Genomic DNA, 24911 nt, shown 5'->3' with positions numbered 1-24911 from the left:
CGTTTTCTTGCAATTTTTTTGAGCAGTGGTTTACTTTTTAATCCTCATTTTCAGCTTTAAATCGTATTGCAAAATCTATTCATTTCAGAGTTGAACAAATATTACTAGAGGTACAAATTTTTATATAAAGTAATTAAAATCTTGAACCCAAAAAGAAGGAAAATATCCTATCGATATTTCTAAACCGATCTTTAAGGACTATTAATAGAATTTTACGGAAACGATTAAATGGCCATTTTAGGCTACAGCCAGTAGCTAGAATAAAAAAAAAAAAATTCAAAATCATTCTAGTGAAATATTTGTTTTCACGTTCTTTTTCAGTATAAACAAGGAAACGTTAACAAGGTATTTAAAGACAGTCACACATTTTTTAACAGCCCATTAAGTCATTGCAGATAAATATTAATTTTTGTACATTTCAAAGCATCATATTCCATTAACGTAATTTCATTCTTATCACATGCTATTTTATTGTATTATTAAAAACTACGTAAAGAGTAACAATCTTAAAAAAATAATCAGAAATTTAAATCCAAGACTGGCAATTAATATTGCATTTGTCATTATTATTCTGACGCTTTTCTTATTGTATTCTATCAGTCATTTCGTTGTAGCAATGTAATGATGATATGTTTTCACAGCATTTGGCTGTTTGTCAGGTTCACGAAACTTTAAAAAAACAAACCAATGTTTTGTAGTCGATTGTGCTGCTCAAGAAACTTTTCATTAGTATAAACCCGTTTTAAAGTGCTGACAAAAAAAAAAGAAGAAAAAAAAAAAGAGAGAAAATAATAGAACTGAGGATTTTTAAACTGTTAAGAATTGAACTGTTAAGATTGAAATAAGTTTCATTCGATTTGAATTAATAACTAAAATAATTAGTTTATTTATATTTATTTATTTTTCTCGATTGACTTGATGGTAAAAATAAAAACCTATCTTCGCATTAGGTTAAGAGCTAAGGTAATTATAGGAAATATGAATGAAAACTACATTTCTTTATAAATTTAGCCATGCAAAATTTTTTTATTTAAATAATATATAATTATAACAAATTTTACATGTTAGTTTATTTTATTGATTTAATTATTTTTTATAGATAACCTTCCAGTTCATAGTGCGACGTTTAATAACTAAACTAACCGTTAATAAACAACCAACCTAGAAAATAGATATAAGGCTTAAAAGAAATAGGTTTAGTTATATTAAAAAAAATGTATGAGTTCTGTAAAATAATATAAGTTCAGTTAAAATAAATTAATTGAGATTCAAAGTCAGGCCAAATAAAAGAATTTATAACTTTTATTTACCAACCAGAGCTTGTTTCAAGCTACGATGCCTCAAGGAAACCAATTTAAATTGTTTAACAAAATGTCATGTATTATGTGCTAAATAAATAATAAATCATAATTAGGAAATATTTAATTTTTTCTTCAAAAAACATTCAAATAAATACAGAGTTACCCGTAATCGTATCAAAAAAGAATTAGAATAAAATCAACAATCAATTCGTATAAGATGGAATCAATTAAAATTAGAATAAAATAGACTGCGTTTGGCAAAACGTTATCCAAGGTCAATCACGGTAAAGATAAAATTAAAATTTTCGAAACCTTTTATTTGTGGATAAAAATTGAAAACTCGTCCCATTTAATTAGTTTAGAAACATAATCTTAACAATTATCCAACAAACATTAATCTTAAACGGTTTATCTACAACGCCACTGAAATAATTATATCGAAGCAAAAAATCAATCTGATTTCACGTAACTGGAATTTTTATTGTCCTAGAATTGTTACATTTTTAAAAACTTGAACAAAAATTGTTACTCGAGTAAAAAAAATTAAGTGATGTCCTTCATTTGTCCCACCAGGCAATACATTTTTTTGAGGGTTGAAAAGTAAATACAAGCTGCCAGTTATACAAACAATCTACGATATGACAAACTGACTTAATCGCCGGTATTTATCAGTCTTTCTCGAGGTGGGGGAAAAAAAAGAAAAAAACGACAGCTAAGCGTAGGTGTTGAGAATTTTTTTAACTGTTAACTTTCAACCGATTTTAGACTCAAGAATGGTACTTCGGATTGTTTGTGTGTTTAAAAGAAAATCTTTCAAATGGCGCCTCTTATGACGTCACTCTCAAAGACTTCATTGTCTAGGAGTGTGATATGCACTAGCATTAAGTATATGCTTACAGTTAACTTAATTGGGTGAAAAAACTATTCTGAAGAATACCGAGAAGGCAGGACACCCAATAAAGTTAAAAGATTCTTTAAATTCCCAAAGACATATGGGAACTCTTGTCAGGCGAGCAAAACTCCACTTTGCGGAGCATTCATCGGGCTTAATAAAAATATGCATCTTTAATGGAATTTTATTATTTTTCCTGAAAGAATTTTCTAATTTTCCCCAGGTGGGATGCTGTCATTGAGATACCAACCCTATCACAAAAACTGAACAGAGCATTTTAAGCACATTTTTTTTAAATATTTAAATTTAAGAGATAAAAGTGCCTCGGAATATTCGTAATTATATATTGATTGCCATCGCTTAACAGTTTATTCAAGTACCTAGTAGAGTTTGAAGCAATAATACACCGATTGTTTCTCGTTATATTGATTTCAACTCAGAAGCTTTTGAGTAAAATTTCTATTTCAAACTCACGGACAGCTTTTTGAATGAAATTGACCCACATGTGCGTTACAACGAAGAGGAAAACTACGTAAACTTCCCTCGCTTAGCCCGACAGCAAAATAGGTTTTATTCATTTATCCTGATTTTGTTCCTTCAACTGCGCACCTAGGGTCCCTTGCGACCCTATTCCAATTCAACATGGACATTAATCCTTTAATTCGTCAACCACTGAAGATTATTTATCTTAACCCGTAGTTTCTATGGACTAGTTGAAGCATTTATAATTAAAATATCAAAAATAAATAAGGAAAATACCAAAATTCTTGTCCAAAAGGAATATGAGGAATATTTTTTAGTTTCATTCCACAATAAACTGGTTTTGATGATTTTAATTTCATCTTAACACTGATTGTCTTGGATAATTTTTTTTTCGCTCACTGACATATTGTTTTGTAATTCCTAACATGTAGATTCTGAGGATTTTACTCTTTACTACCATTCTGAACTTATATATTTAAGGTCGAGCTGACGGAATATCATAAAAAAGGACTTTAGTAGGTGGTCAATGCTGGAGACATTCCAATTTGCACAATCTTTTGACATTTAAACGGTTGATGTATTTCATTGATTTAAATTAAAGTCGAGTGATTATAGTCGAGTAATTAACCATTTTTCAAATTAACAAAATGATTTGTTACCATTTATTCGAGTACAACAGAAACAATATACAACACAAACAATACAATATATACGCACTCAAATAATAATATATTTTAGTTTCAATAACACGAATGACATAGGGCGAATATTATCAACAATAATGAACTAGGAAGCTCTGCTTCCCTGTTTGCTTTGCACGACCAATTCTATATCTGCTCCGCATTAATTACTGTTTTTTTTCCACTTAAAAGTCTATAATAAAAATATTTTACTTATTAAATATATAATAATTTTAATTTCATGTAAGAATATTTTATTGTTAATGTAAGAATATTTAATCGTAACAAAATAAATGGTTACCTGGATTTGAAAAATAATGCACTGCAAATGAAAAAAAAATTTAAGCTAAGAATTCAGAATGTGTTTCACAATAATATGTAATAAATTAGAACTAATTTTACTTGTTAACTAACAATATCCAACGATAACTGTATATTATGCAACATTTCAAATTGATTCAGTTTTTATTTCTCTTGAATTTATTATCTATTATTTTTAATTGTTAATTTAATTCTTCGAATATTCAGGGGAAAATTGTAATCTTATAATATGTTGTGTTCTTCATTTATAAAATGTAAGGGGGCTGAAGCCCCTACTGCATCCCTCCCCCCAAGTAGCGTGGAGTCTGTATATTTTTGGAAATTTCGATATAAGTAAATGTTTACATGTATATCTGTGACCATATCTTACCTCTCACACACTTATTTTTTGTTCTAATTATTCTTTTCTCTTGCCATTTTTGACATCAAGCGCGAGTTTATAAAATGAAAATAAACCAAATAACCTTTTCTGCTACAATGGATAAATAGTCTCTATTTAAAGCAAAAAAGAGAGAAAAAAATTCTCAAAAAAGCACTTAAAAGTGCAATAACTTTTAAAAAAAATTGGAATTTCGAAAAAAAAAAAGCTGGATTAAAGTTTATAAAAAGAAGGCTTTTTCAGTACATTAAATTTCTACCCTGCAGTTGTATTTTAATGACCTGAAGCGCGTTTCAGTAATCATTCTTGATCAAATGAAAGAATGTTTAATTTTTTTCAATTCTCTGCTTATTTTTCTACTCACCTTTATAATTTCAAGTTATTAAATATTAAGGTTTTTGTATTGCAAAGCAAACTATAACGTTAAGTTAAGCACCTAACACAGCGGCTACGTTTTTTTTGCGATATTTTGTGAACCAATTAATACAAACAATGCACATCCTTTCAAACAGAAAATAAAATATTGACATCTAGTAATTTTTTGAGTAGTCATTTTGTTGCTTCACTGATTTAGAGTAACTTGTTAGGGGCGTATTAATTGCAATAAATAGCCGTCTCTCCTTCTCACTTTTACAGTCAGCAGCAGCCGGATGTTAAAAAGCTATTTAATTAGTGTGCAACGGAGCGAACAACTTTTTACCACACTTTTATCTAAACCTGGTCGAAGACCCCACTCCTTAACAAATGGAACATTGTCCATCTTAAAGCATTTTCTATCAGATCTTACAAAACGGATAGAATTGTTGTAGTAGCTGAGATTGGATGAATAGACTTTCCATTGATTGTTTTTGATATATTTTTCCAAATAATATTTTGTAACCTCGAAGAACCTATTATAAAACTTATCTGCTTGATTGATAATTGCTTGGTTGCTGGAAAACGAACATTATCAAATTGTATGATAACTATCAAATAAGATTTTTCTCAAATTGTCAGTGCATCATAAAAATACACTGCTTAATGTAGTTAGTAACCAAAGATAATTCTCTTCTGTAACACTCCAATTGGAAACTTGCAATCGACGTCACGCGTGGGTCAGCCATTCAGATTCGATACACATGCGTGAAGTCACATACAAATATCGAATTAAATATCTGAAAATTGATTCAGCTTGGCAATAAACCCAAACCTTAAAGCTGCAATGTTAACATGCCATGCACAGCTTCGTGATTAGACACAGCCATGTTGTACTAATTGCAAGTACCTAATTCTAGGAAACCAGTTGTAGAATCAGTAGAAATAATATCAATCGCTGTAAAGTATCTTACCATCTTCACCCAGTGGAATTTTTACAGCCCTATTCTAGGGTTAAGTGACAATAGATTTCAATGATATATTTCATCAAAATGATGTCAAGCGCATAAAACTTTTAAAAAATTATCTGTCTTTACACTATTTTAATTAAATTAATTGCCAATTATTTAGATTATTTATCAATTATTTTTATTTAACAGTAACATTACTACGGTTTATCAGCATTGTGAACTGTAAAGGTGATTAAAAGTTTTACACCAACTGATATGTTTTCGCCGTAATTGAAAGTTTGAAAATTAAAAGACAGGACTTGATGTAATGGAATGAATTTAGAATTTAACTAATCACGACGAAAAAATGCACTTTATTTCCTTTTTAATGTATCTATTTTAGTTTCACTTGAGTAAGGCAATAAGGGCCTTACAATTTCAATTCAATTTTTTCAATTTGAATGAAAAATGTTAATGATATGGAATTTTTTCTTGCAAAATTAAAATGATGCCCATCAACTGAATATTTTTAAATGTTGAAGGAGAGAGTTTGGCAGTACTTGTATGGCTTAACAGTACTTGATGTTTCGAAGGATGCATTTGATTTTTGATTCATCATGTGGATAGATTTAAAATTGGTTTAATTGGACTCAGCGTAAAAAAAGAAATGCACTGGGAACTATACCTTACTTACATTATAATTATATCAATATTATAATTTCTCACCTTTTTTGCCAGCTCCCATAGGCTTCAAATCTCATCACTGTTTTCAGTTAATCAACAATGCGAACAAAATGAGATCCCTCACAATATGTAACCATAAAAATCTACACTAGGGATGTAATTAAAATACCTATTTTAAATAGTGTAAAAATAAAATAAAATTATACTTTGCGTAATTTAATATTTTGAAAAAACGATTCAATTTAGATAGTCACAAAGATGCATAAAACAATTTTAATGATCACATTATATAAAATATGGAACACTAAAAAAAAGAAAAAAAGTATGGAGCACTTCTATACTGACTCATATAAACAATCTTTCTTGAGCAGCAAATGTTTACGTAGAGAAACTACTTACGTAGAGAAACTACTGGCGTAATTTAACGTAATTTTACGTAGAGAAACTACTGGCGACGCAATTTAAAAAAATCATGCTTGAATCTTTTTTTTTTACCCTTTTTTTTTCTTTTTTAAAGGTACTTTAAAAAAAAAGTTTTTTTACCCATGCAAAATTTGGATGGACCAAAATGAAGATCAGAAGTGAATCCCTTTTTATCTTTGATGCCAGCAATTTTGAAATCATTCTATAAGGATTGCAATATTTATATAAGAATGCCTTTTTAATTTAAAGGAAACTTCCTACTCTTATTTTGATCGATGCAAATTTAGCATTCGTAAAATACCATTTTTAAATGGTTTCGCCATGTAAAATCATATGAAACTGCTTTACATAGAGTTTAGTATAGAAGTGCTTCCATTTTTTGTCCCACCTCTGTATATTTATTTTAGAAAATGTGTAATTCTGATATGAAAGTATTTTGGATACGATTTATTAAAATTGAAGAAATATTAAATTAGGAAACAATAAGCAATGCTTAGTCATACCTCACACTCTTCTGAAACAATCAAAACAACTACGTCGTTTCGCAATTTGCCGTTGCATAGTGCATCTATATCAGAGCAGCTAAATTTTGAAAAAGATAACATACAACATTAAATTCTTCTCCTATTTTAAACAGAAGTAAACTACTTGTAACTACCACTATTTATAAACTGTTACTACGTATATAAATTTTTTATGAATTTTTACATGCACAGAGCTGCCAACTTTCCTTGCTTTTTGATAAAAGTTCTTTTATCGATAGCTAAGTTTATAGTTTAATGTATAATTCGTTGTTTGGTAAAGCTGATTTAAAACTATTTTCCACCCCATTGTTTTTATATGATTCAAAAGTTTATATGATGCTGGGATAGCCTGGTTGGTAGGACATTGGACCCACGTCCAAGTGGTCGTGAGTTATATCCCCACGGCCCGAAGGCTCCCAATGCAGTAAGTGATGACTGATACACGTTAAATCTGTCGGATCACAAAGTCCTCTATGTTACTATAACAAATCAGTACCTCTAAGGATTCTAAATTAGAAATGGGTCGTTGTTTGGTTCAGGTCGAAATTACGATCTATGGATGAATGAATGAATGTATGCATGAATGGGTCCACCCTATAAACGAGCTGTGACGTGTGTGTGGCTGAAGTTGTATTCTTGGTCATAGATGGTGCTACTGAAAAACAAGCAGTGCAACCTCTGCCTTCAATTCACTTGGTTCCCCCAAGCAGACTTGCTGGTATTTGGCAAGTGGCATTAGAAACAACAACAAAAATTTATATAAAATGCCACTTTGTTCCATCTCTCTCGTGATGAGACTTTAAAATGTCGCAAAATTACCAAAAATTTCGATAACTTTAGTTTTTAATTGCCTATCACTTTATAAAATATTTTGCTTAAAAGCGTGGCAGCCCTGCAAGTAAATAAATTTTTATACCATTTGATTTTCTCACTTTAACGAAATAGAAGTTAAGGATGAAGTCGAGCAGTTCAATTATGCATTCACCAATAAATATATGTGTTTTAACTGATGATTATTTTAACTGTAGTGGTAGTCATGGATAGTTTACTTCTCGTGAAATAAAGGAGATTACCAGTACTTTACATTACCCTTCATACCTAATCTTGGTTTACAATCTTTAACGCACTATATCTGAAAAAAGAAAAAAATTAAAACAGAGATAAGGTAAGAAACTCTAAACTTACCAAACCCTAAAATTACCCAACGAAAAAAAAATAGAGGTTCTCATAATTTTTTCTAAAAATAAATTACCATCTGTCCATCGCATTCCCGCCATTTTGATTCCGTAAGTGTTTGGGCAGCTTCAAATTGCATTTAGAATAAAAATAAAATTAAATTTCTTCCGAATCATTCAATTCGTGTAGTTTATTAATAAAAACAAACCTACGCTCTTTGTTATGACATCAAATATCTGCATAATTGCATTTTTAAACTTTTTAAGTTCTAAAATTAAAACCACTTTAAAAGTTCCATAATTTTGGAGGAAAAAACGTTCCAAGGTCGCTGTGGAGTTCCGTATCCTACGTACTCTGAGTGAGCTGCATAAATATTGAGTCAAGCTTAAGATAACGCCGTGTTTCGCTTTAAATCACCTAAAAATAATCACAAAACATATAATAGCTCCATCACCATTCGTTGAGTTTTTTCTTCTTCGTGTTATGGAATCCTTGTCTGGAAGGAATCCAGAGACTTCTTCTTTCCTCTTCATGAAAAAATATAATATCTCTGTATCTTACCATTTCTTCCAGACAGCAGTTGTTTTTTTATATTTTTTTGTTTAGGCTGTTACAATCATGTGGCATCAAAAGTTGTTCTCAATTTTTATTGACAGAACACAGTGAAAAGTATTGAGTCATTTGAAAAAATAAATAGATCCATAAAGATTTTCTGAATGATCCAACGTACTTTTTGCTGTATTAAATTCGTGTAGGTATTTAAAAGGACCACGAAGGTTCCAATCATTCGAGTGACATCTACCCTGTAGATTCATATGCAATTACGTTTTTTATTACTTAATTGGAGACCACTCTAAGTTTCAAAACTCAAGGCTCATATGTTTTTGCAGATATATATAAATAAACAAATGTGTCCTGTGTTCTATCCAGGTAGGCTTCCCCGTGTTGAATAAGGAAAAAAAAGGTTTTTGCTTGTAATTTAACGTGTTTATGTTTGTGCAATGTTATGTGTTATGCAATTCAATAATATAATCCTAACCGGGATATTTTAAAACTCACTCGACTGATTTTAAGTGTCCTCACTTCTCTACTACGTAGGGAGTGGAAGCAAGAAAACGATAGTGCATTTCAGTTCATGATGTGATACTTTAAGGTCACATTTTTTTTGTCTCAAGTGTTATTTTAAAAGGACTAGACAAGTGTACCGTTCTTTATAAACTTCGACATTCAGACAAAAAAGGAACTACATTAAAAATATCATTTTGGAAAAAATCTGTATCTTTCGGAACAAAACTTATTTCAGATTTAAAATATCCACATCCTAATTAGGTAATTGCATATATGCAACAAAAAACTTGTTTCCAAATGAAATCCATTTTGCAAATAATATGTAAAAACTGATAGGATTTCATAATTAGCATTTATCTTAGCAAAGGAAAACATTTATATCCATCATAATGTAATTAAAACTAAAAAGAAAAACAGGAGGGTGGTGTTTAAAAAATTGGCGGCCTCATATCATTAGATGGAGTATGTATTTTTGTTGTTTTACTTTAGCATGATAATAACGTTTTCGTGTTTTTAACATATAGAGTTCAGCTCAGCGTCGTCACATGTTTTCTAAATTTTCCACTCATTCAATAAACACAAAAACCGTCTTTATAATTTTTTATGCAAATAAATAATTCTCCACTACTTTCAGATTACAAAAAATAATACGATCAGAATCAGTATTAAAGTAAATGTGACCATTTGTCTGAAATTAACATTAGTAATAATAGCAGTTAGTCATGTTACTAATAAATGAGAGGAAATAAGCACTCTGAAATTTTAAATTTATTTTATTATTCATTTTAGATTTTCAAGTTTCTTGAAATTATAATTGTTATAGAAAATATTATTTTTTCTATTGACTGGGGCTACAGTAGTTTTTTAACTTTCCGATTCATTTTCTTAAAGTAATAATGGTTTATAGATAACAAACGGTATAAAGGTGAAATAAATATATAAGTAAGATAAATTCACAAATTTTTTAAAGTAATTAAAAGTAACTACATTTTGAGTAGTACCTAATCCTTTACTACTATTTATAACGTATCTTATTGTCATCTAGTACCTCCCTGCTTTTTGTATAATAATAGATAGCCTTTGAAAATAGTGTCGGAACCAAAGGAATTCAGTCAAAAATTTTTAATCCGAGCGAAAACGATTTATGTTTGAAAATTTCAACCACTGAACTTTGAACATCTGAACAACGTTTCTAAATTTTTTAAAATAATGGTAGGCAACCCATGAATTTGTCAACTGTTGTAAGCTAAATAGGGTTCGTAGTTTTATTAACATACAACCAGAAATGTGTACTAGCTCCGTTTGGTGGACTAAATTCACTTATCAGGTTACATTTTAATGTATGATTCCTGATTTAATTTATAGATTCCTGATATTTCCCGATTTTTTTTACTTACGTTTTCTTACTATAACTGCAGAAATATTCAATAAAATTAAAAAAAAAAGTTTTAAGTAGAAGTTTGCTAGTTAAACTTTTTACATTTTCAAGATATTCAAATCGTTTTTTCTTTCATTAGTTACAAAATACAATTACAAACAAAATTATGAGAAAAAAATTTTTTTTAAATGTTTTTTCCGCATGCGTAGTATGAATGGATTACTTTAAAAACTCATATCTTGCTCAATTTTCAACGATTTGTTTTTACTTTTCAAAATTTAAAATGATATTTTTATTTTTAATTGAAAATTATTCAATAAATTTGTTTAATTTTTTTTGAATACTTTCGCAGTTATACTAAGAAAACGTTAGTAAAAAACAGTTTTAATGAAAATGTCCATAGTTCCATGAATATTTAAGCTAGGTTTACGAAATTTAGTGCATTTATTTCGTATGATAATCAACTTAATTGACATGAGTTAACGCTGTATTTTTTGGCCTAGAGTGTTCAAAAACATTCTTTTTCGTTCGTTATTTATTGTCGGTCCCTCAATTATTAAAGCTTCACTGATATTTATGAGAGATCGCATGACTTAAACACTTATAAAGTTTTAAAATAATTCTCTAAATATTTCTTGAGAAATACGAAAAAATGAATATATATCGAAGTATTTCCATTATTTTGCTCAATCCCTGTAAATGCCACTTTTCTGCAGTTATCTCTTACGGAGCCTTTTAAAGTGTTGATAAAATTCTGAAAGCACAATAAAAGATTTTGCAGCCTGTGGAGTAGTTGGCATATCTATACAACTTTCGTTGATTTATTTTTATTTGAAGTGGAAGCGTCCTTAGCAGAACAGCGTTTGCAGAGCAAAATTTATGCAAAATAATGGAATAGTTCATGTTTTAAAATAATTTTGAGATGATTTGATAGTTAAATAATTTACAAAATACCTATAAAAGACCCAATGAGCATGTTTTTAAATGCTGGTGAGATTTTAAATACGCATGATTACTTGATTTTTATTTCATAATTATTATTATGGGGAAATTGGATAATATGAATATTAAAGATTAACAGCGCCAGCTCCCTGAAGATAAGCTGGAATGAAATAACTCTTATGAGTTACATGATTTTTTTTTATTTACTTCTTTACGGCGAAGGTTTCAAAAGTCGAAATAGGTTACTTTTCCAAAAAAGGTAAGTATATAGGGTAAAACTGTAAAGTCTGGGAAAAACCTTAAGAAATGCATTTTCTCTAAAAAAAATTGCTAAATAAAACTTTTTTCATATGCAATTTATTTTTAAAACATCTGTATCAAATTCCAACTATTCTAGAATATTCCACTTAATTTTTATCTCTACCCTCAGGAATGAGATGAGAGTAATTTTAATTTTTCAAATAAAAGGGAATGGAAAATTTCAATTACAATTTAACTTCTCTACTAAATTTCAAATACTGACTCATGTTTGAGGAACTTAATATCTTGAGGACCGCTTCCATCTTCTTACCTTCTTTTATAGGGTGTTTAAAAAAAGGTAAGGATTTCTAAACGCCTTCAAGGTGTAAAAGTTTATAATCATATATTAATAACATTGAGGCTGGAAATGGCATGTTGATTATTATTATGCTTGAAGTTTATTTTCTTATAACACAAAAATGGTAAAATAAGTTAGCAACACTGCCCTATTTTTTTATAAACTTTTTTATTATAATATGTCTTAAATAGATCGAGCAACATTAACTTAAAAACAAAATTAATAGTACTGAAAATTTGGTCTGTTTTTAATTCCCAAAATCTGTAGTGATCAAAATTTTATAAGGATCTTGGAAATGTTTTAAGCATTTTCGTTGCTCATAGAATAAAAGTTGAGGAAAGGATAAACAAGATGGAATGTCAAAATTATGAATCATTCCTTAATAATGTATTTCGAGAGAATGTGAGTGACCATTTCTTGTTATCTCAGTAATTAAGCTGAGAAATGTGATACAGTTACAACTCGAGTGAAATCCAAGATTATTTTTCTTTGGACAGTTTTCATAGTTTGGAAATCGGCCAACTATCAAATATTCAAGCGTGGAAGATTCCTTAAGAGATGCAAGGTTCAAGTACCTGTTGATGGCTCAAGATTTAGATGTTGCAACCACGTAACGACTCATTAAAATTTGTTTCCACAAAAAAAGATTCAAGCTAAACTATAACACATTTATTTTTTTATTTAAATATGAAACCACCTAGCACCATTCGCATATCGCATTCATGTTTACTAAAAGCGAAAGTATAACTGCCATTTCCATGGAATATATTTCCTATAAGCAGATAACTATAAGCAGAAATTTTTAAAAATTTTGTCATCTCTTAAAACCGCATCAAATCAGACCTTCTGAATTATTTAGACAGGGTAGCCGATATAATTTTAAATCGAATTTAATGATGAAACAAAGAATGTAATTTCAAAGTATAAATTTTACTGCTTATTTAAATACAAAACTAAAATCTTCCGGAGAAACCGGAAACATTGCCAACTATCTGAATGCTTAAGGCGAGACAGTAAGAATCGATTTTTGGATGTTTTTAAATAAATGAATAAATAAATTAGTAACGGCTCAACTTCCTTATTTATTATCAGTTTCTAGAGGAGTAAACACGCAAAATACTTGTAAATAAAGAAAGATATTCGATTATTTATAGCGATTTAATATTTTACCGACATTAATTTTTAAATTAAGCAAAACGATAAACTGTTCACTTACACAATATCTTAAATTTGCTACCACTTATTTTCATTAAGCTTTTGCCACTTTTGCACAATAAAGGCACTAAGACCTTCCAGAAATTTTTTTTTTTCAGGAACGCCTCAACAATTTTTTTTAAATGTAGATTTGTATCTATGTATATAGCAATGTTTAAAATTGGAATTTTTGTGAACATTGATTGTTTAGATACTCATGTTTATAAGCTTGTACACTGTAAAAAAAAATTTGGTAAACAGTTGTCACCATTTTCGGTGTCGAGGTAAACTAAAATTTTTGACAGTGCATTTCTTTATTTACTTTTTTACTGCTATAGTTTCATTTATTTATTTATTCATTTTTTATTTGCTTGTTTACTGATAATATATACTTTCAATCGCATTAAAATCAATGCATGGCTTCATTTCAAAAATATTTAGTTTGAGTAACAAGCATATTTTTAAGAATATAGTTGCTCTTATTTTTCGTAATCAATGTTATTTTGTCAATTTTTTATAAGTTTTTATGTGAGAACTACAGTTCTGTAGTTAAAAATTTATTTAGTTTACTTCGACACCAAACATGTTGACAACTAAACACCAAAACATTTTACAGTGCATACGTCTTTTATTAAAAGTAGCTTTTTGTTAAAAGTAAAAATAAAATAAAAAGTAATAATCAATTTTAAATAAAACAAAAACAGAAGTAATAATTTATTTTTTCTAAATAATAAATTGCAGTTTTAAAATAATATTTTAAAATAATTCCAAGTCTTATCATAGATAACATTAATTAAAATAGTGTATTTTTTTTAAATGATTGCCGAAGATAATTTATTTCTTGTTTTTTCTTTTTTGAAAATTTTTTGTTCTGACATCAAGATATTGAAATGAAACTTTTCAATTACTTGATCTGAGTGTCCATATTGCATTTTATAAATTAACTGTAACTTTGATTGTGTAACCACCAATAAAGAAATGAACACTCGAAGAGATTCAGTTTATCAGAGCCCAATTTCTTCAAAAAATTAAATAAATATATTTTCAGATTCTTTTCTTATTTTTTATTTAATTTTATTCTATCTTAACTGGCTGATCTTCTTGTAATGCTTTTTTTTCTTCTTCCTCTTTATTCTTGTTGAGGTTCTCTCTCCCCCCTGTTTATTTTGCGTAAAATAGAATAAAAAATATCTGTATAAGGTTTTTAAAAAATGAATTCGTTATCAAAGTATAAAGCTTTGTTTGCGCATAAACAAAATAGTTTTAAACAACTGTAAAGCGAAGATTATAGCTGTTGTTCCCTATTTCGGTTGTATAATTAATTTCGAAAAATTCTTAAGTCATTTTTGTAACTTTTTAACATTATAATTAAGTAGAAGCCAGCGTTACTCATACCTTTAATAATCAATTTAAATGTGTTAAAAACTCATTGCCTCCCGGTTTGATAAAAATGTAGCTGTTTTTTTTTTATATATATATACAGCATTAAATTATTTAATAAAACCAGCCATGCTTTAATTCACGTGCAGTTCTATAATTTGTTTGTATTTCAAATAAAAACCAGACCCACACATATTACTGAAACATAAAGTGATGGAAAACGGAGGAAAACATATCACACATATGGCAACTGACAGCTGCAAAAATGAGAATTGGCGGCATTCCTTAAAACCAATCATTTCCTTATAAAGATATACTCTCCTCCCCATCACCCCTAAGCAATCATGCACTCCATCCTTTTCTTATTCTTCTTAAAAAATCTGTCTGGATACTTAAAGGAAAGATGACATCATCTTCATTTCCAATGAAATGTGACGTCATAACAGTGACGTGTTAAACAACTATTAGTGTATGCGGTTTGGGAGATAAATTTTCCGGTGGTATCCTAAACGCCTACGATCTAGGAAGATGATCTGTCTAGGAAATTAACTTCAAGAATATTCAGTAATTTAAAAACTTTACACCCCGATCTATCGCACCCTTAATTAACGAATTTCGCTATTTAAGGAACATTTTTCTTCCAAATTAAAATGAACGCAAAATTCCTGTTTAACTGACGGATAATGCATTTAATTATTACATTCTGCATATCAAAATGATTTCATTGAACAATTTTCTTTCTTAACTTTATTTTATTTATTTATTTATTTTTAGTTTGGATGAGAAAAATACTGAATTGATTTTCAAATAACTGTGTTCATCTTATTCAGAAAAGAAAAAAAAAACTTTCCTTGGTGCCAACAAAACGGTTTTGTTTGATAAAATCTGATCTGACAGAAGCTTTGGACCACAAAACTCGGTTTGTATAATTTTTTTCATTAAAGCTAGCTACAGGTTGCCAGTGGCTTAGCTAGAGGGGACATATGTCCCCGGGTGCAGCTTCATAGGGGCGTTAAACTCAAGCAACATAATTAGAACAAAATTTAATGATAAAATATTTTTATAAATATTACCTATTTCATTTGCTAATTACGGGCCTGTAAGCTTTCAAAAATTTTTAACTAATAATATATTAAATATATTAAATAAAATGTTTAATGCAATTGTAGTTTTCATTCTATGCTAGGTTTTTTAGAACTTAAAAAAAAAAAAAGGACTGAAATATTGAATGAAAAAATACTTCAAAATAATTCTTATTATACAATTACTTAAAATCATAAACATTCAAAGTGTAACAGAAGCTTCATTAATGATATAGTTTGATATTAGATCTAAAAAAAAAAAAAAAATCTCGAATGAAAAAGCTTAAAGTTACCGGGTTTCGATGTTTTACGAAATAATATTAAAAGTTTGTAAAATTTTATTTACTCTATATATTACAATCAGAATGCAGTTTTAAATTATCAGAGATTCAAAATGGTCCCTAAAAGCATAGTCTATTAATAAGGCTGTCATCGTATTTCGAGGGGAGCAAAAATTGAATTTGTCCCCGAGCGCTACAAGCCCTAGCTACGTCTCGCCTCTGCAGACTACATCAAGTTGCTTAATAGGGCAAAACTGAGAAGGAAAAATACTAAAACTGTGTCTAGAATATTCTATATTTTGGAAAGTAATCTTGAGATCGAATTTCTAAAAATACAATTGAAAAATGCATGCAAAAAAAAAAAAAAAAAAAGGAATTTCAGAAGAAGAGAAGAATTCTTCTCATTTGAATGGAACCCGTAGAAAGAAATTATATGGAGAAAAAAAAATATTGTGATAAATTTTAACTAAAATATCACACCATGCTGACGGATCTATGCTCTTTCGATTCGTTAAATCAGGGCCCGATTCTATGTCATGCAGTATTAATAGTGAAAAAGTTTCTCCAGTTTTGAAACATTTTCAAAATATTTGCGTTGTGCAATTTAAAGATGAAATTAAAATAATATCCTGCAGTTAAAAGTTCCCGGAATGTTAAAGTTTTTATTTAATTATCCATGAAATTGAAATATATTTAATTTTTTAAGCAGTAAAATAACCGGGCAAAGATGGAAACATGCATTACTCCAAATTTTTGAAAGGAAACGAAATACTTTCAGTTTTAAAACTCAAATGGCATGAATTTTTGGCTTAGTTGTAAGATTTTTTAAAAGAATTAACAAACTTGGAAGCATATTTATTTAAATTCACACCACACTATGAAAAACACAACTGTCCTAATTTTTTTAAAAAGAAAAACATTTTATATTTTAACCTATAAAGGTCGAAGTAATATTTTCTATAAACTTTGTGTTCAGCAACTCTGTGATCTGTGAGGATAAATTTTCTCAATTTTGATTTTCTCATTTTCGGATTAGCTGAAGCACTCACATTTTCACGGAGCTGTGACTAATGACCTCAGTCGTTTTTTTTTCTTCCTTTTTTTTTCTTCTGTGTTATAAGTAGAATTTGTTGTCATTTTATAATTGTCTATCAGGACTTATCGTCAATCAATAATCCGATCACTTTCCTACCGGCTAAAGTTTTCAGAACTTCACTAAAGCTCTGTGTCGGATAACAATAAAATTTCTTATAGTTTCCTGATAGCTTCAACAGCACTTAAGGAATTTATACAGAGTCATTAAAAATTTTGACAATTTTCCGACTAACTAGCGTGTTTAAATTTTATCAAGAGCTCTGAGCTAGATGACAATGAAGGTTTCAATTGTTTAATGGTCCCGCAGTGAACTGATCGTTAAGACACGGTTCCCAACAGATCACCGAAGTCAAGCATCACTGGCTGCTGTCTGTGTGAGGGTGGGTGACCACTTGGATTAGTCTGCGTAGGGACGGAGGGTGTGCGGTATTGGTCCTCATTAAACTGTTCTTCCTCAAAGTGCTCGACTTTGCTCGACGCGCAGGTCGTCGGGCTACCGAAGCGGGGGTGCCATCCCCTTTACAGAGGATCAAAATTGTGATTGCACGTCTTCGGATCATCCTCAGGGATGCTTCCCAGGCCGTCGCCAATAGCCCATTGTGCAGCTCTAGTGCGACGTAAATGAACTACAACAACAACAACAATTCTTTAATGACCATTATTTGCAGAATTCATTATCATATTATCACCAAGTAAAATTTATAGCTAATCGAAATTTTGACTACTTCCATAACATATCAATAAGCAATTTAACAGATACAAAATTAAATTGAAGAATAAATAAAATAAAAACCTTTAAACTACGTTTAGCCTACATACTATAAGTTTAAGCCTGTATATATGTAGGGTGTTCCGTAATAACTATCCTTAATAATTTAAAAAAAAAATTTTAATAATAAAAATGCGATGCACATCAGCAATTAATATTAAGAGAGGAAAAATAAGAATTCAATTCTCACAATATAAATTTAGTTATCATGCTTTTAATTTGATGAGGAATGTTGGTCTAACACAAAAGTCTGCTGTATGTAATGACATTAATTATCCAAGAGACTATGATTAAGAAGGTTCGCACACTGAAACCATTATAAATGAATAAAAGTACTCGAATACTTTATTCAAGCTAGCTTTACAATAGCTAGATTTTTTTAAAGAATAAAAATAGCATATTATGCACTTTTCGTGAAATTTATTTAATATCCATTGACATTTTTTTAACAAAAAAATATTAAATTGCACGTTGCTTCTACGGACCAAAAGAGGTTTCATTTTATTCATTTCTTTATTTAATTAAATTAAATTTGAAAAAATAGTAACAAAATTTTCTTTGGTTATTTACTAAAGGCAATGGCTGTTACAAATGAAAACTATCAGTCATATTTTTTGTAAAAATAATAAGCATTCTAATATATTCCATCTTTTTGCAGCGTAAAAGAGAAAAAAGAAATTTGAAAAAACCGCTTCTTTGAAGGAAGTGAGGTCACTAGTGGCGCTAAGAAGTGAAGTGAAAAACTATCAAAAATGCAGCAACAGCAGACGACTGCAAATGGAAACCTGGCTCAGGGTGGACAACAAGTGGAGAACGAGCCAGACGAAATGGAACGTGACTTAGCCGAGGATGCGGTGTGGAAAAGAATACAACAGAACACCTTCACGAGGTGGGCGAACGAGCACCTGAAAACAGTAAATAAAACAATCTCAAATTTGGAATCGGATCTTTCTGACGGATTAAGATTAATTGCTTTAGTGGAAGTATTGTCCGGCAGACGATTACCTAAACACAACAAAAGACCCTCTTTTAGATCACAAAAATTGGAAAATGTATCAGTTGCTTTGAAATTTTTGGAAATCGATGAAGGGATTAAAATTGTAAATATAGGTGAGTCTCCTTTTTATTTTTAGACAATTATTTTAAAATGCTTTTAAGTAAACTCGGTTTAAAAAATTTGGTTGAAAATGTATTTCAATGTTAACATTTCGAATAATTTTAAAACAAAATTATATTTCAATTACTGATACAATTATCGGCATTTTTGTACTATTTATAAATTTTTAAAAATTATAGACTTAAAATCTCATGTGTCTCCTATTTAACCCATATCTAAATATTAGTTTTCGTATCTCGGATTAGTTTTAATGCTTTTAGTACATTAAAGTCTGTTTGATGTCAATCTTGCGTGTGAGTAAACAAATTAGGATATTTATTGGCTAATATTATTTTTGATGCTTAGATATATTACAAATTACAATTAAAAACAATTTAAGTGTACGATAAGTAAACAAATAGAAATTACTGTTAAAAAATAATAATAAATATATTTGTATGTAACGAATTCCATGAGACTTAAAGAATTTAAAATATCGAAGTTGCAAATAGCTAAAATTATGTTAAGACAAAAATATTCAGTATTTTAATGAAAAATTAATTTTTATACTAACTAAAACAAGTAAATTACTATCTCTAACAGTGCTTTAAGTAATGCATAAAACTTTTTGCTGAAACATTAACTTATGATGTAATTTTAATCTATTTACTAAAATCACAAAATTTTGGAAAAGATGGTCCATATTTTATTTCCGATCTTTCAGGATAAACCATTATTTTTTAATAATCATTATCTAGAAAATATTAAAATTTTTTCAATGCAAGTAAATAAATTTTTAAAAAAAATCTCAGTCTCAAAGAATCTCATTCTTTATAGAAGGGGGGGGGGGGAGTATATCTTAAGATAAATACGCGGCACAGGATCCCAACTTGCCTCACTGGTCTTTCATCCAAGCGGTCATCTCAGTGGTCGCTCATCCATTTGGTCAGTAGTTTCTTCTCAGTTGTGTTTCGCGTCAGACACGATAGATGGTATCGTTTGATTTTGTTGCTTTTGATTCGTCGTATAATTGCATCCCCCCCCCTTAAATATTAGTTTTAATTAGTAAAGTCTCATCTGGTTGTTATGCCATTAAACTGCACTTAAAAACTAATGATCAATAGTGTGTAAGACACGTTTTACCTCAATATCCCCCCAAAAATTTAGAAGTGCGATTCCTAGTTCTGGTTTTTATTACTTTGCGGTCAAAAAATTAGTAAATAAAATACGGTCAAAAAATTAGTAACGTAAGAAAATAAAGTAAATAAACTAATTTGCTCTTTTTATTTTATTTTCATTAAATTAAAAAAATTTTTTTTAAGTGTAAATCAATTTATTCGTCCACAAAAAGAAAAAAAAAGAAATAAAAAAAACACTGGGAGAATTATTTTTATTCATTGGAGAAATTTTTAATTCAAAATCAAGGCAAAGCTATTGAGAGAAATTAGTTTTTAACAACTGATTCGTAATGACAAAATATTGATTGCTATATCTTTGAACAGGTAATCAATAAATATGTACGTACTTTATTGCTCTACCTAAGCTACGTGATAGAATAGGGAAGAACATTGAGAGTGTAGGAAAAAATGTTTCTCGTTAAATTCTTTTATAATATAATTAATAAAATATTGTATGAGAAATTCTGCGGTACTATACCAAAACTATCTAGAAAAGATAAGGTATCCGCACGGGTTAGCAAGAACAGAAATTCGATCTTTTAGTAATACGAGCGTATTGACATATTTCGAATACCCCCACTGCGCAGTTTAGTTGCCCGAACGATCTGACATCTTTATTTCTCTTTGCTGGACAGTCTTTACGTCGGACTACTAAGTTTATCCGTAGGGAGGAATTCTCTCTTCTAAGAGGTCTTGATTAAATGCTCGATAAAGTAAAAGACTCTTCTTAGAAGACGCGTGCGTACCGCAGCCTTATAATTTCCCATTTAATCTTCCAATCTGCTTAAAAAATGAAAGCAAGCGAATTATTGATGTAAATTCAAGATTTTTTCCTATTTCTTAAAAAATATTTTTTTCGCTAATATTTTATGCTTGTTAACAATGTATGTAAAAAAATGGTTATGAATTTATTTCCCTTTCGAATAAAGAAAGAAGTCTGTCTACTGAATTATTTTGAAATAGCTGAACGCATGAAAATGATTGTTTTAAGAACACAGAATTTACTTTAACAATTTAGAATTGTTAAATTTGGAAACCTGTATTAAATAAATTGCTCAAAAATTTTAAAAATTTCGAATAAAAAAATATATTTAAGTGTCATTTTAACATCCGCTCATATTCTATTTATTTAAATCGAAGCGCTGAGATTATTGTAGTCTGCTTACGTTTTGAAAACTCAAAAGCAATTTTCTTCTTCTTGAAAGTGTATGCGAGTGTTTTTTTTCTTCCCGTTTTTGGCAACAATTTATTGTAACTTTGATTGTCCTATTGTTTTAAAGTGGAAACCATATTCATCTTTAAAGGCACTTTTCTACACAAGGAAAAAGAAATGAAAAATAATCTATTTACTTTTGAGAAAAATTTTTTAGTTTTCTTTTTTTCCTTTTAAGACAGAACTTCAAAAGAAATTTAAAATAGTGAAATAGTTTGATAAAAACAGAAATTTAGACTGTCTTACACAAGTGTGGATCTTACCAAAGACCGGGAAGGGATCTTACATTTATCCCAAACACTATCAATTCTATTCTGAAATTTTTCCCTTTGAAATAACAATTAAACATAAGTCTTGAAGTTGTGAACGCTTTGTGGCACCTCCACGGCAGCATAACAACATCTTTACTTTTTTTGAAAGTAATTTAAACTAAATTTGGTTGATATAAATTAATTGACTGCTTCTGGTCTGTTGGTTTAAAAAATAAAAATCCTGGAATAAAAATGGAGTATAAATTAAAATTACTGTATCGCATATCATAAATATCTAATTTAGAAAAATCCTGTTTGTTGTAATGAATGGCAATTATTAAATAAAAAAAGTAGTCTGAATATTGTTAAAAAGTTCTACGAGTCAGGCGGCGAAAATTCGAAATAACCCATTTTAGCAAGCGACAGACTTTGAATACGCATCGAAGTTTTGGCAAGTTTGATCAGCGTTTCCCAAATTTTTTTTTCTGACAATGGAACTCTGAATAATCAAGCATATTCCGGTGGAACCCCAAGTAAATAAAGAGAATTATGTACGCTATAACCATTAAAAGACTGCTGCATTTTCAGATTTTTTCTTTTATCTTTTCGATAAAGTTTAATTAAAATATAAAAATTTTTTAAAAAAAAAGTAACTTTTCAAAAAAATTTTGAAATGAAGAATAAAATAAATAATTTTAAGGGGAATGCAAACTCATTTTTGGAAAGTATAACTAAAATTAAATTCTTATTCATTGAGTTATTAAATAATTGTTTCGTGGTGAACGAATCACAAACTATCTATTTTAGTGAATGCAATGAGCGGAATGAAGGAAATAGTCATCACACTGCTATCTATTTGAGATACTGTTGTAGATTATAAACACTGAGTTACAACATATTTCATTCTCTTCCTTTCTTTTTCTTTTCTTTCTTTCTTTGCAATCACTTCAATAAGGCATTAACAACACAGGTTTTAAATCCATTGTGAACATTTAGGGAACTTCCAAACTTTATTAAATATTTATTTTTATTGTATAGAAGAAATCAGTTACAGCTATAATTTCCCAATAATTGTATAGAATTATAATATTTTCATAATAATTGAAAAAAAAATTAAGAATAATGCCTTTATGTTTGCATACCTTATGGAGCCCTAACAAAGCAGCGTTGGAGCTCTCTATTTAAATATAAAATAGAATCTATCACAAACGCTTTTCTTTTACTATAGCTATCATTCATGTTAATAAATAGCATAAAAGGCAATGCCTAAATAAGAGCAAAACTTAACGTAACAGTCATGAGTAACTGTTACAAACTCACAACAGGTATAAAAATGGCATAGGATTCGCTAAAAAGAGTAATTTCATGAGCCTTCCGAGCAATCAGGCATACGTTATTGGCAAAACTGCCCATCACAACGGGGAACAATTTTTTTGTTACATTGATATAAATACTTGATTTTGCGTAATTTAGGTGTGGAAATCATAAAGTTACAGAATTTTTTTTAAGAAATTTTAAAAAATAAATATATTTTGTCGAAGTGCACAAGTTTAAAAACGGTATTTTTAACAAGGGCGAACTCCTAGCGAGGTTAGCGCACATCAGGATTAAAATCGCATTGGAACCAGTGTCCGAAATCGTCGTCATACGCTACTAAGGGCGATTTCCTATTATGACCAGGTCAGAATCAAATAAAGAAACAGTTCATGATGGGAAAGCGCCTCTAGCGGCGGATGCTTTTATTTTATATTATAACCGTCGTTGAACAGCCGACCCAATTTTTGGTTTCACGACTACTAATGTTTATCTCGTAGCCTTGTAATTTTGAACCCAATCTAGAAGACAAGGGAACTCCTGGATCAAGTATTGGGAGAAATTCGCCTCCGTGGAGGACTTTTTGATGGAATTAACCCGCATTGTGTTACCTGGAGAGGAAGACCACGAGAACCTCTCTCAGTTAGACTGACGGCAAGGGGACTCTAACCCACGATCCATCTACCACTGAGGATATTTCACGTTAGCGCGGTGGTCGGAGCAAGTCGGATGCGGAATTCATATCGATCAGCTACCGCCGGGATTCGAACCCGGTTCACCTCATTGGAAGACGAATGCTCTCTGAGCCATCGCTACTCAGCTGCGTATGATGACATTTTTGGACTTTGGTACCTATGCAATTTTAATTCTGAATATGCTTCATAAATCCTCCAGAAATTTGTCGTAACATTTAAGGTCCCTACATGTTAAAAATAAACGTTTTTAAACTTACATATTTCGGCAGAATATTGACTAAAAATTCCATTACAAAAACTGTAGCTTGGAGGGAGAATCCGATTTTCGATTTGAAAGCCGCGATACTAAAGTATCAAAGATCTGTTAAAAATATCAGACAACCCCAAAAAAAAAAACAAAAAAAAAATTGCTCTTCATTGTTATTATCAAGCGTTATTCATTGTTATGCATGGCACAAATAACAACCCTTTAACATCTTTGGCTAAGCCCTGATCTAAATCGTGATTGTAAATACATCCTACTCACAATAATTAATAATTTTGTTTGCAACTATTTCGCTCATGAACTTAAAGGTAAAATATGACTAATGTACTTTTACTAACTAAGCAAATCAAACTTCTCTTTAGGTCAGAAAAAAACTATGTTAGATATGTAAGATCCCGTCGTGCTTCGCCAATCAAATTTTTTGGAAAAAGTTTATCAAAACTTCTTGCATTGATCCGAGACGCTTAAATAGATGCTTATGAAAAAGGCGGCATGTTTGTAAGCAAAATCTGCGAAGAAAATTTCGATTTTTCCTATTGCAACGGATGTGACACATGATGTTCTTTCAGTAACGGTCCACCGGTTATGGACGTTACGCTTTGTTTAAAGTACTACTAATTCTGTAACAATTGTGTTTCAGGTTAGTTTGATTTCTTCCATTTGTCATCCATTCCGCTTAAGTATTATATGACAATGTGCGTTCACCGTTATGTTTCCAGCGGAATGAAACAATCGAAATTTTCCTCAAAGTTTTATTTTAAACGAGGTTTGCAATTCAAAATTTTCATTTAAAATTATAAATTTTTAAGAAAGATATTCGAATTGCTCTCTGTGGATTCTTCTTTTATTTTATTTATTTATTTATTAATCCATTTTTTTTGGTTTGTTGTTAGAATTAGTTTCTTTACATCGTTTGATTTCTTTGTTATGATCACGTAATATCGT

At 29.7% G+C, this 24911-nt stretch overlaps 1 protein-coding gene across 2 annotated transcripts in view; it reads left to right on the top strand.

The window, feature by feature from the left end:
* The window catches only part of LOC107438849 (filamin-A), a 116952-nt gene that overhangs the window by 17536 nt on the left and 74505 nt on the right, over positions 1-24911 (top strand). For both annotated transcript variants that reach the window (XM_071180270.1, XM_016051240.3), the window contains exons 2-3: positions 15502-15646; positions 18613-19064. In XM_071180270.1, coding sequence (XP_071036371.1) covers positions 18707-19064 — 358 coding nt within the window. In that variant the 5' untranslated portion in view covers positions 15502-15646; positions 18613-18706. The remainder of the gene's footprint in view (positions 1-15501; positions 15647-18612; positions 19065-24911) is intronic.

The sequence above is a fragment of the Parasteatoda tepidariorum genome, chromosome 4 (genome assembly GCF_043381705.1).
Source record: "Parasteatoda tepidariorum isolate YZ-2023 chromosome 4, CAS_Ptep_4.0, whole genome shotgun sequence".
Taxonomy (NCBI): domain Eukaryota; kingdom Metazoa; phylum Arthropoda; class Arachnida; order Araneae; family Theridiidae; genus Parasteatoda; species Parasteatoda tepidariorum.
This window is presented reverse-complemented; position numbering and strand designations above follow the sequence as displayed.